The sequence below is a fragment of the Dreissena polymorpha genome, chromosome 7 (genome assembly GCF_020536995.1).
Source record: "Dreissena polymorpha isolate Duluth1 chromosome 7, UMN_Dpol_1.0, whole genome shotgun sequence".
NCBI lineage: Eukaryota > Metazoa > Mollusca > Bivalvia > Myida > Dreissenidae > Dreissena > Dreissena polymorpha.
The window spans coordinates 9,601,304-9,615,515 of NC_068361.1; the positions used below are offsets into that span (position 1 = coordinate 9,601,304).

A 14,212-nucleotide genomic window follows, 5' to 3' on the forward strand; every position below is an offset into this window, starting at 1 on the left:
GAGCATTTTTCAAAACCTAAACGCAAAAGTGTGACGAACAGACAGTCAGATAGTGCGACTTCTATATGCCACCCTACTGTGGGCATAAACAAGAGCACCGCATAAAGAGTGCCACGCTTGGCTGCGAAAGCTTGTCAAAATTAAAAAAAATTTGTTTAGAGGTCACAGTGACCTTAGCTGCAACGGGTAACCGAAATATCAGATGATATCGGATCCACCCCTGAAAAGTTCGGTTCCGGATATTTATTTTCATAGTTGTATGTAACCTAGCGCTGTTTTCACAAGTATTGTTTTTTTATACAGACTGGTTCTGTTCAGAAGATAAATCATACGTGTAATAGTCAATATTTATTGACGAGTGACAATCAAATAGCTGATCATTCGAGATCCTTAGGCTTTTATTGTCATTGGACATTTCGTAATGAGCCCCGAAAGCAAAACTAATTCGAAATCATGGAGGATCTACAAATTACAAATGCAATTCCTAATGGCAATAAGTAAGTTTTCAACCCTTATCATCTTTCTAAGTTGTATTAAAAACAATGGTAGTGGATCCTGTGCGGCTAGAAGGTGATTCAGGTAAATTTTGCATAAATTCGCAACCTGTCAAATTGTGTTCCTGCATAATGTATTGTCTTGAAAGCATGTTTCGTCATATACTAAGTTTAAATGCTATCTTGTGATGCAAGGAACCTGTGCCCAGTGAGAGAATCTTCTCCACAGCAGGAGACCCTGTCAGTGCTCATAGGGCTTGCCTGGACCCGGGCAATGTTGATAGGTTAATTTTTGTGAAATCAAACATCAAACTTATGAACAGTGAAAAGTGTATTTTAAAGAGCAAACCATTAAGTGAATAAGTGTTAAGGTTTCGTTTTATTTGGACATCGCTACAATGTTAAACGAGAAATGTATTATGTTTTTTTGTTAATAAATGTTTAATGTTTTTTAGTCAAATTATACTTCTAAAACATTGATTACTTTAATTTAGACAGAAAATTCTAATTTTCTGTTATCTGAGGGATCCGGATCTGAAAAACTGTAAGAAACCATATTTGGATTTTGATTTGGATCTGAACAAATTTTTTGGATTCGTTGCAACCCTAACCTTGACCTTTGACCTAGTAACCCAAAAATGGGCATGGTGTGTAGAACTCATCAAGGTGCAGCTACATATGAAGTTTCAATGTTGTAGGTGGAAGCACTTTTATTTTAGTAGCAATGTTCAAAACCTTAACAAAATGTTAAGGTTTGAGCGGACGACGGCGGACACGACAAGCTGGCTATGACAATACCTTGGGTTTTCTCCGAAAACAGCCGAGCTAAAAATTAACCAAAAAGACATGTGAGAATGTATGTGTCTTTTATTCCACCTAAATATACCCAACTATATAGCCTTATATTATTGATACTATATGATATATATCTATAACAAATGTTGCAATTGAACTTTCAAAAACACCCTTCAAAATAAAATTCTCAACTAAGCATTGGACCACTTGATATTAATAACAAATGGTTTTCAACATCATCTTACAAACAATGAAATTTAAATCAATGAATTTACCAACTATCTCCAATGACACTTTTTGGAGCCCATAGAAATTCTTGCTGTTTGTAACCTCCAGGATGTTCTCAGATATGTACTGCGTAACGTTCTCTCTGAAAGTCTCCTCCGAGGCAAAGGAGCGAACACCTGAAAGATCACACAAAATATCAGTTCGAAGATCACAATTCCACCGACGTGCAATATTTTAGCCTCCCGCTGGGAAAACAGGGCTTAATGCATGATCGTAGAGTGTTGTCTCAGATTAGCCTGTTCAGTCCCAAGTCCTCACAGGCTAATCAGGGACGGCACTTTACCCAAAACTTGATTTTTTGCTAAGTAGAGACTTCCTATAAACAAAAAAACCTTTTAACCCTTTCAGTGCGGGAACCGAATTTTAAAGGCCTTTGCAAACAGTTTGGATCCAGATGAGACGCCACAGAACGTGGCGTCTCATCAGGATCCAAACTGTTTGCTATTCTGATAGTATTCTTTGAAAAAAATTCGAAGAAAATGCTAATTTTAGAAATTCAGCAGACGACATTTTAGCAGAAGACAAATTTCCCAGCATTCAAAGGGTTAAAGCAGAAAGTGTTGTCCCTGATAAGCCTGTGTGGACTGCAGCCCCCTTTTCCCAGAGCGAGACTCTTATTTTCTCCACGCAAATTCTAAATGACAGATTCACTCTTTGTACTCTTTTTCAACAGGTTTTGACGTGTGATTCACTGACAAGAGCTTATTGTAAACCATAAATACCCCCACTTGAGTCCATGTGATTTCTGAGCTTTGCTTGATTTCAGTATATGAGCAAATTTTATTTTAAAAGTGGATATAGAACACCATATGTTCACGTGTGGCACAGCCATGAAAGGAAATATACTTTTCCTATGCCCACTAGTAAAATAAATATTCTATCAGTTACCAAAAAAGAGCAAATTTCCTTTTTTGAAATAAACAACTTTTTATTTCATACTTTAAGTACATCAAATAAAATATAACAAGAGATGTTTGTCAGAAACACAATGCCCCTTATTGTGCCGCTTTGAAATAAAATTTCAATATATCAATTGGCAGGTTTAGAAATTATCTCCCTTTTAAAGCTTATTACTTCCCTTGGATTGTATTTTTTTTACTTTTGACCTTGAAGGATGACCTTGACCTTTCACCACTCAAAATGTGCAGCTTCATGAGATACACATGCATGCCAAATATCAAGTTGCTATCTTCAATACTGCAAAAGTTATGGCCAATGTTAAAGTTTTCAGACAGACAGACAAACAGACTGACAGTTCAACTGCTATATGCCACCCTACCGGGGGGAATAAAAATGGCTCAACGTAATATTTATCTAAAATATAATGTCATTGAAATAAGTGATATTCTGCAAGCATTTTATTTGTCAGGAAAGGTAACCTACACTGCTAAACCGATGTTATTGATGGAAAAATAGTGTGTGTTTTTCATTCAATTTCTCTGTTTTATACCAAATTTTTTTTTTCACCAATACAATTTTAGATTCAACTGAAAATCATATAATATACTCAAACCACATATTTACATCAAGTTTGGTAATGTTCTTATAAAATCTGTTGAACTTAAAATGACATAACAACCAAAAGGCAAATATCAGATTATTAAAGGCTGATGACTCAGCAATTCCTAGGTCAATGGGGCTGGTTAGTGACAACAACAAAATAAATGTTGGCACAAGATAATTTAAGATAACTTAAATGGTGAAAGAGCTTATTTTAGTGAAATGAAGGGCCATAACTTTTGATTTCCTGAGTAAATTTGATAAACAATCATGGGTTACTTAGACGTAATTCTGGCACACATTGTCTGCACTTTGATTATTCGATTAAAAAAAGCATACAAGAAAGGTAAACTGTCTGATATGAGGAGATCTGAACAACAATAGAAGGCTGAACAGTGGGCATAGCTATATCAACATATGACATTTGCTTTGAAGCATTGAAGTCGCATTATACAACCATTATGAGATTTCAAATTCTTATCATATTATTCACACTTCAAAATATTAATAGATTATCCATATTTATACGAAAATATAAAAATTATCATTTTACTTCATCCTGTTCTAGCAATCAAAATATTTTAACAGTGACTGTTCATATCCTAAACAGGATCTTAGTCTTGTTTTGAAACCACAGATACAAATTAAAGATTAAAACAAAAACATTTGGATGCACTCTTAAATTATGTTGTTTTATGTGTATTGCTCTTTAAACAAATTTTGGGAACGTGCCCAATTTGATTTTTTTGTTTGCACTGTATTGAAGGTTCAATTCGTGACTTCGCCAGTTGCTACACACTATTTTTATGTGCTCTAAATGTCAACACTAAAATTTAAAGGAATAAGTGTACAATTGCTATAATTGCTTGAGGATTCTAAATACGATTCAATGTTATAAAGCTTGACCCCTACGCCTATGTTAAATGTGGTGGCAAACAATCAGAGCTTTTGGTAGAGCCCAGATGTTTTTTCACTTTAAGATTGCATACATTGAAATCCTATCGCAAAATGGCCTGAATGTTTTTATACCATTTGCATGATCAATTTAGCACTCAACATTTGAAGTGATTATTAAACAATTGAATATCAATCATTTTAACTAAGTACAGTTATGTTTTATAATAAATTGCATAATGATTTCATGTTCAAAGAACATTTGTAAAATTTTCTGTTGATTTTATAAAAAAATTTGGGGGCATGCCAAACTGGGATCTACTTCTAAATGTGCATAAATCACAATGTGTCAAATACAGGTTTAAACTTCAGTATGTTCAAATAACATTAGATTTTAAAGTACATGTACAACTGTATAACAGTTATCTCCCTTGTATCACATTGCAGGCAATTGTATTCTCCCTTGTATCACATTTTTCTTTTGCAGGCTTTGAAACAAAAATCACCCAGGGGCTATTACTTTCAGTTCCAGATACATGGTTCACCCTTTACCACTAAGAAACGCATTTTGATGCATTTGAGTCCTTTAGAAAATCACATTAAATTTTAGTCCTTTCTTAATCTATTCAAGTTTGAAAGGTTTCATTTCAAATCCTAAGATACTGATGAGTTGGCTAGCAAACAGCATAAAACCTGAACAAACTGAGTTACTTGCAGGCTGTTCTGGTTTAATGCTGTTTGCACAAAGCCTTTTTCACTTTGCTTCTGAGTGGAAAAGGGTTAACATAGAGTTAACAGAAGTATGTGTCAAGCTATGATTTTGGATTCTTCCTTTATGGAGGTTAGGATGGAAGATGCAATATTAGGACATCATTGCGCAATCTTCAGTTTTTTGAAAACTCAACATTTGTATAAAAAGGTACAGTACTTTAGAGAACAGAAACATTTTTTATTAAGGAGGAGTTTTAAGGACATATTTCAAATATCTGAGCGGGAAGGGATTAACTTAAAGATCAACTAAAAGGGCTGTAAGCCCTAGTGGTATTATCCAGTCATATGCATCATATGTTTATTGGTAGATGAAAAACGATAAATCAATGACATTTTTTTTGGATCAACACAATAAAGACAGATTGAATATTAAAATTTCAGTCACAAAATAAAGTACAATGTCATTGTTATAACACACACATTGTTTTACATAATTATGACTGTTTAAATGTAAAAAGTAATAAGCATTTGTTTTATAGATATAATTCTCATTCAAAATATTTATGTCAACAAAGAAAACCTCCTATCAGCATAGGTAGCAGTCCACAAGAGGTGTCAAACACCTGTAAATAAAGAAATCTTGCATAGCAACCGTTGCTATCGCAACACAACAAATGGCATGTACATCAAAATGCATTGAAAAAACAAACAAGCATCTGTAGGCTACTGATCAGGTATCTGGTCAGTGAATTAAAACTATGTTACATTCTAACATTTACTCTTTATTTAACGGTTTTCAAAAACCAATTACACTACATCAGTGCCTTAATATTACATGTGTAGGTCTTAATTTTAACTGCAGCTCAACAAGGTTTGCGCTTACCTTTTTGTCTGTTCTTAATCCCATGATGTAGGATTATGACTTTGATAAATGAAATCTTTAATTAGGAATATCACAAGGATTATTTGGAATAAAACTGATACAAAGACTGATTATATAAAAGCTTAATTTATGATAAAGGTAAATCTGTATTCACAGAAAAGCTTTTCAAAGAGTTATGAATTAAATCTGTTTATTTTAAACCAGTTTTACTCACCTTTTTGAAACAGAAACTAGCAATAGGCCATGCATACAATAGGAAAGCAATCTCGATACACATAACTACAAAATTCTTACTTAAACAAAGAAACCAAAATTTACTGGTATATGACCAGAAAAAGCAGTCTCAGACACAAGGTTACACAAACTAAAAATTTATTCATTCGCTTTTGGCTTTTCGAAACAAGATTACAAATTAAAGAGAAAATACATGTGCCGTTGAAAAAAAAATTACTTCAGAATCATTCATACCTTTTTAATTAACTGCTGCAGAAGTTAGCGCCACCACAGCCATAACAAAACATCCGCCAGCTTCCATCGTCTGCCTTCAGCTGCATGAACGCCTGCCTGTAAACCCCACACAAACTTCCTGCCGCTCCAAACGTAAACCCCAGACAGAAATGCTGTTTTCAACTTCAACTGCCTATAGCCTGTGTACACATGAGACCTGCCTGACCTGCATTGACCCCAAGACCACACACTACTGCCACAAAATGTTTGTTCGCCTCTCTAATACATAGCCCTGCCCCCAATTCTCCTTACACTCCTACATTGCGCAATCACTGAAAAAGGGGAGGGGCGAAGAGGGCGAAAACCAAACAAAGGGCAGTAACTGTGGCATGTGGAGGAGGACTGAGGTGTGGATACCTAGGCAGTTGTCTGGAGTGAGGCTGGTGGTGAGGTACTCGACGCAGGCCTGGCTGGCAGACGCGATTCTCAGGTCCTGCGCAAGGTTGTAGACCGCCTTTACCATGTCCTGGGCCACCTGGAGCCTGCAAAACAGATTTCGAAGATTTCACCTGGATTTTTTTATTGATGTGACCAAGATTCAAACATAGCCCATATTTTGTCAAGATAAACTCTCTGTCCAAGTTTCATCAGCATGAGTGATTAATGTGGTTTCTAGAGTGATTAATGTGGTTTCTAGAGTGATTAATGTGGTTTCTAGAGTGATTATAAGGTTTTTCTAAGATTTGACAGAGTGACCTAGTTTTTGGACATCTGTGACTCATATTCACAATCTGCCTAGATATTGTCAAGATAAACATTCTGATTAGAGTTTCATCAAGATTGAGCTACAAAAAAAACCTTAAAGAGCGGTAACAACACTTTTCTTAACCCTTTGCATGCTGGGTAATATGTCGTCTGCTAAAATGTTGTCTGCTGAATTTCTAAAATTAGCATTTTCTTCGATTTTTTTCCAAAGAATACTATCAGAATAGCAAACAGTTTGGATCCAGATGAGACGCCACGTTCTGTGGCGTCTCATCTGGATCCAAACTGTTTGCAAAGGCCTTCACAACTCGGTTCCCGCACTGTAAGGGTTAAGATTTGACTTGGTATCAAGAAATCCCCAATGTCTCTACATGTATATCTGAAGCCTAAAAAAAGGGGCACTGGTAGCCTTACTGTTTATTCCAGATTGAACAAACATGCCATGTTTCCCTCTTAAAAAAAAACAGTTTAATCAGCTGTTTTAGTGACACACTTTCCTATTTCAAGCATAACTTTACAACATATAAACCTCGGTCAAAGCCATTCAACTGTTGTACATTATCTGTAACTGATCATGTTTAAATGTTATCATATTTCAAGTACAGAAAATGCTCTACTTTTGGGACTAAAGCCAGCTAGCTGCATACAAAATAATGAAGCATGAATCTAAAGGCTGGTTCAAAAGTTGGAAGATAAGAGTGGTTTTATTTTCTTATGTCCCTAAAACCTATAACTTGTCAGAGATAATAAACCAAACATTTAGTGTCTAGCACATCTACAAATTATGGAGAATATCTTAAGTTGCATTTTAATTTCTTGAGGAATTGGAATTCAATTAGGAACTAGAAATGGCGCTGCAGAGGCCAACGCGTATCCCCAGGCCGCATGTTTGACCCAGGGGCACCAGAAGGTTGGTAATGGGGTCATGCAGGGTTCACCGTTTTTATTATGAACAAAATTCCCTGATTTTTCCCTGATGGAAAATAAAAATTCCAGGGTCATTATTTCCACCTATTTACTTGTTTTAGACACCCTCAATAAAAAGCAGTTGCAGACAATAACATGTATTATATTTATGTGATTTTAAACAGAGAGAAAGAGAAAAGGAAGTAAGTATTTACTTATAGTACAATAAGCTACATGTATACTACAAAGCCACCATAGCCATGCAGAGGAATCAATTTGCTGTTTTAATTGTATGGACTTTTCGACACAAGTCTGGAGAGTCTGACCAAACAAAATTCCCTGATTTATCCCTGATTTCAGGAACTTTTCTCAAATTCCCTGACTTTGCCCTGACTGGAAAAAGTGAAAGTCTTTTTCCAGGTTTTCCCTGATTTCCAGGTTGGCTGGGAACCCTGTCATGCATAGTTGAGATTGAGCGTATTGTCATAAGAGATGTTCAGTATCAATTTGAAGTAAATGGGCGTAGAAATGAAGAAGTTAATGTAAAATAACCTTAAACAAGATGCGTTTGTGAAACACAATGTCCCCCTGTATGACGTTTGACCTTGAAGGATGACCTTGACCCTTCACCACTCAAAATGTGCAGCTCCATGAGATACACATGCATTTCAAATATAAAATTGCTAGCCTCAATATTGCAGAAGTGACATTACATGAGCATTTTTGACCCATATATTTGACCTTGAAGGATGACCTTGACCTTTCACCACTCAAAATGTGCACCTCCATGAGATACACATGCATGCCAAATATCAAGTTGCTATCTTCAATATTGCAAAAGTATTCATAAAATAAGTGATTTGGGCCACATATATTTGACCTCTGACCTTGAAGGATGACCTTGACCTTTCACCACTCAAATTGTGCAGCTCCATGAGATACACATGCATGCCAAATATCAAGTTTCTATCTTCAATATTTCAAAAGTATTCATAAAATAAGCGATTTGGGCCACATATATTTGACCTCTGACCTTGAAGGATGACCTTGACCTTTCACCACTCAAAATGTGCAGCTCCATGAGATACACATGCATGCCAAATATCAAGTTGCTATATTCAATATTGCAAAAGTATTCATAAAATGAGCGATTTTGGCCACATATATTTGACCTCTGACCTTGAAGGATGACCTTGACCTTTCACCACTCAAAATGTGCAGCTCCATGAGATACACATGCATGCCAAATATCAAGCTGCAATATTCAATATAGCAAAAGTTATTGCAAAATGTTAAAGTTGGCACAAACCAACCAACCAACAGACCAACCAACAGACAGGGCAAAAACAATATGTCCCCCACTACTATAGTGGGGGACATAAAAATGAGTGAAAATCTCTGACCCGGCCCCACCCCAACCCCCATTACTTTTGACCCAAGGGTCAGATCAAAATTCCAAACTGTGCACTGTGGCACATACGGTATGCTCATAGCTACCATGTGTGTAAGTTTCATGGGTCTAGTGCTAATAGTGTAGTAGGGGATAGTGGCCAGGACGGTAGGACGTACAGACAGCAGAGATAACCACATAATAGATTTCAAAAACTAAATGCGGAGTTAAGTTCAAGGTCACAGTGGTCAAAAATTTAATGCGCATGGAAAGGTATTGTCCAGATACACATGCGTACCAAATATGAAAGCAATATTTGAAGGGACACAGCAGGTATGAGCCTTTTTCGAATCGCGGTCGCAGATTTCGAAACCTGAACGCTGACCTCAAGTTCAAGGTCAAGGTCACAGGGGTCAAAAATGTTATGCGCATTGAAAGGTGTTGTCCAGATACACATGCATACCAAATATGAAAGCAATATCTGAAGGGACACAGTAGTTATGAGCCTTATTCGAATCGCTGTCGCAGATTTCGAAACCTGAAAACTGGCCCAAAGTTCAAGGTCAAGTGCACAAGGGTAAAACTTTTTATGCACATGGAAAGGTGTTGTCCAGATACACAAGCATACCAAATATGAAAGCAATATCTGAATGGACACAGTAGTTATGAGCCTTTTTTGAATCGCGGTCGCAGATTTCAAAACCTGAAAACTGACACCAAGTTCAAGGTCAAGGTCATAGGGGTAAAACTTTTTATGCACATGGAAAGGTGCTGTCCAGATACACATGCATAGTATAGTGTTTTTCCCAGGAGGGCAAAGGGGCATGGCGCATTACTTTCAAAAAGGGCATTTTAGCGCGCAGTTTAGGCAAAAAAGGGAAAAAACGTTCCCTGAATACCTGAATTACGGGGAAACATGTAATCGCATCAGAAGCAGTTGTGGAAAAAATAACATATAAACAAGCACATTTAATGGTAATAGATGTAGTTAACTTACTATGATTTATATTAATAATATTTACCTTGCAATGTACATTAAAGTTCCATGCTGTTTCAATAAACTGTACAGCACGACAAACATAATAAAGCAATATATGCATATGAATCTGATTATACACAGATCCACTAACATATAAATGAAACCATGTTTGTCTTATCCCATTTTCTAACAATAATCTCGACAGATGTTTAAAATAACATTGCGAGTAAATTGATCGCTAACAATATGCAAACACTCGTTTCCGCGACATACATCCACGGAGTAGATTACAAATAAATAAATAATGTTGTTGCTATCTAAAACATTTTTATGCATCGTTGATTATCACAGACATTTCATTAATTCCTTCTTAATGTATAATCTCCATCTTTAATTCGATCTTTTACGACGTTATTTGCCATTTTTGCCGAGTCACAATTTAATTCTGTATAGTCCGCCATGTTGATAAAATGTCAAATGATGTAAGCGACAGGTGCGCATAGCAACCTTAAATCGTATACGGGATTCGCATTTTGTTAAATTAGTATAAGTCTCAGTAATTTTTTCAATAATTAGATCTAATTATCTTAAAGACGAAAACGATAAAGAATAAATTTGTTTGTGATTTTAAATGTAATTATGCGTAAAAATATATGTTTTGATATAACTGAATAATGCATGCAATGCACAATTGCCACGAGAATAACATTGAGTTTTTCATCAAAAGTCTCCAAAGATAACATAGCCCCCGGCATAATCAATTGATACTGACACGGGGTTATTCACGCATGACTAATTCACAGCTTTGAAGCAGTCAGTAAGACCTACCTATAAATCGAGCACTTTTATAGATTAAATCTGCTCAATTAATATAGTCGATTAGACGTTGACGTCTCTCGAGTAAATCAAGCACAGTCGGAGCGTCACAGACAATCAAGGAAGCTGATTTTGCGGACCAAGTTAGATCGTAAGGCAATAAAGATGTTATCGATAAGGGCGCGTGGCGAAATTTGCCTTTGAAAAAAAGGGCGCATGGCGAAATTTGCCTTTGAAAAGGGCAGCGTGGCGATCCGGGAGGGCGGCGTGGCTTTTCGCCACGCTAAAATGGCCTGGGAAAAACACTATCATACCAAATATGAAAGCAATATCTGAAGGGACACAGTAGTTATGAGCCTTTTTGAATGCGGTCACAGATTTCGAAACCTGAAAACTGACCCAAAGTTCAAGGTCAAGGTCACAGGGGTCAAAAATTGTATGTGCATGGAAAGGTGTTGTCCAGATACAAATGCATACCAAATATGAAAGCAATATCTGAATGGACACAGTAGTTATGAGCCTTTTTTGAATCGCGGTCGCATATTTCAAAACCTGAAAACTGACACCAAGTTCAAGGTCAAGGTCATAGGGGTAAAACTGTTTATGCACATGGAAAGGTGCTGTCCAGATACACATGCATACCAAATATGAAAGCAATATCTGAAGGGACACAGTAGTAATGAGCCTTTTTCGAATCGCGGTCACAGATTTAGAAATCTGAAAACTGGCCCTTAGTTCAAGGTCACAGGGGTAAAAAAAATTTATGCGCATGGAAAGGTGTTGTCCAGATACACATGCAAGTATGAAAGCAATATCTGATGGGACACAGTAGTTATGAGCCTTTTTCAAATCGCGGTCGCAGGTTTCGAAACCTGAAAACTGACACCAAGTGTAAGGTCAAGGTCATAGGGGTAAACAATTGTGTGCGCATGGATAGGTGTTGTCTAGATACACATGCATACCAAATATGAAAGCAATATCTGAAGGGACACAGGAGTTATGAGGCTTTTTAGAATCGCGGTCGCAGATTTCGAAACCTCAAAACTGACCCAAAGTTCAAGGTCACGGTCACAGGGGCAAAAAAATTGTATGCGCATGGATAGGTGTTGTCTAGATACACATGCATATAAAATATGAAAGCAATATCTGAAGGGACATAGTAGTTATAAGCCTTTTTAGAATCCCGGTCGCAAGAAAATCTCTGATCCGGCCCCACCCCAACCCCCATAACTATTGACAGAGGGGTCAGATCAAAATTCCGTCACTGTCACTGTAGCACATATGCTCATAGCTACCATGTGTGTAAGTTTCAAGGTTCTAGTGCTAACAGTGTAGGAGGAGCAGGTGGCCAGGACGGACAGAACATGGAGATTGGAATTAAATAAGGAATTTAAGCCTATAACTTGTTAGAGAATACTTTTGGGGTCATTTTTGGTCAGATTTTTGGTGAAAAAATTTTGGAATTGGGAAACAGCCTGTAAGAGGTTGTAATTTCAGACAAAAAAATCACAGAAAATGGTGAAAACAAGACATGTTTTTGTCAGAAACACAAAGCCACCTTCTGCACCGCTTTGATTTAAAAAAATCTTTTTTATCATTTGGCAGGTTCAGATAATTATCTCCCTTTGAAGCTTATTACTTCCCTATGATTTGTTTTTTTGACCTTTGACCTTTAAGGATGACCTTGACCTTTCACCACTCAAAATGTGCAGCTCCATGAGATACACGTGCATGCCAAATATCAAGTTGCTATCTGAAGCAACATAGAAGTTATGAGCATTTTTCGAAACCTAAACGCAAAACCTAAACACAAAGTGTGCCCGAAAGACAGACAGACGGACGGATGGACCGTCCGATCACTATATGCCCTCCTTCAGGGGCATAAAAAATCACTGCATGGCCAACAACTAAATAACAAAATGGGTCATCATTTGATTGAATTTTACCCCAAACATTTTTTTTCCAATAATTAACAAGTATTTACATCTTTGTAGCATTTGGATCTCCAACAAACCTTTAAATGAACATAAAATCCAGCAGTGGCTTACAATAAACAAGACATCAATGTCAAATATACAATTACAGAAACATCATAGTCTAAATATTGTGGATCCTAAGGCAGCCATCTATTGAAATCTAGTCATTAATGGCATTTTAACTGACAGAAAAACCATCATGTCCACACATGTAAAATGTATGTTATATAGTGCAGAAGTTAACCTTGCCATTTAACTGGCTTATACAAAACATGTTAATAAATGTCAAGGAGGAAAACATTTTCTTCAATTTCTGTTTTCTAAGGGGCATATAGACAAGAATTTATATTTCATCTAAAGCAGAGATTTCTTTTCCAAATTAGAAAAACTACCAATACTGGCCCAATCGGAAAAAATTACCTTCCAGTGTACATGAAATCAAGCAGTGGCTTAAACCGCTCAAACTGGACGCCTTTCAACTTGAACGTACGCAGACTGTCGTCCGTGTCTGAACTCTCAAACAACTGGAAAAAGTAGGGACTTGACGCAGCAAGCACGGCGCGATGTATTCCGAGCTCATGCTCGCCCACGATCAACGTTGCGTCGCAGAACTGGCCCCGTTTGTGCATCTGGCGTAGCGAGTTGAGGACGTTGGTCGTGTGTTTGGCGTCCTCGTACACGATTGGTTCTTTCTCCGGCTCCTCCATCTCTTCCAGGCTCGTGGACGACAGGTTCTTTTCTAGGCCGTTGAGGTGCATCATGGCCGGCTTTTTCTTGTAACCTTGAGATATTCAGAAACATTGTTTTTAAATTAATTTGTGACCTAGAGATATTCCCAAACATGTTTTTTTAAATAGAGAAACCTTAGCTCCTGTTGAAGTTTTAGGGATTTTTTTTATTTTTTATATTACGATAATATTAATTTATTATATGTAAAAGTTCACAAATCCAGATTGGTGGAAGACAGATTCTTGTCATGGCAGCTAGTAGTTCAGATGAATCATGGCCACCTCTTTGTCTTGACAGAGATATTCCCAAGCATGTTTCAATGTAATATGTCACGCTGGACAGTATTTACAAATTGCTTTTATTTTAGAAATATCTCATCTTCTGTTGCAGTTTACAAGAAAACAATCAATTGTAATATAATGATTATATTAATTATTAAGTGAAATCACAGTGCATCACAATTCCTACATTTAATTTTCACAATCATGAGGAAAATTGTGTTTATTTAATTAAATTTCAAGATCAAATTTAGTTCCCACTTCAAATTTATTATAATGTTATTTTCCTAAAGGCATTACTGCGGTATCTGAATTTTAAAATTTAGATAAAAACAATAATCTTACATGTTTAAAGGATTTT

The 14,212-nt window shown here is 36.5% G+C and overlaps 1 protein-coding gene across 2 annotated transcripts in view; it reads right to left on the bottom strand.

Annotated features, from left to right (window-relative positions):
• Positions 1-14,212, bottom strand: part of LOC127838395 (influenza virus NS1A-binding protein homolog A-like) — a 63,462-nt gene that overhangs the window by 23,652 nt on the left and 25,598 nt on the right. For both annotated transcript variants that reach the window (XM_052366111.1, XM_052366112.1), the window contains exons 3-5: positions 13,265-13,625; positions 6,430-6,554; positions 1,565-1,693 (exon numbers count right to left, since the gene is read on the bottom strand). In XM_052366111.1, coding sequence (XP_052222071.1) covers positions 1,565-1,693; positions 6,430-6,554; positions 13,265-13,605 — 595 coding nt within the window. In that variant the 5' untranslated portion in view covers positions 13,606-13,625. The remainder of the gene's footprint in view (positions 1-1,564; positions 1,694-6,429; positions 6,555-13,264; positions 13,626-14,212) is intronic.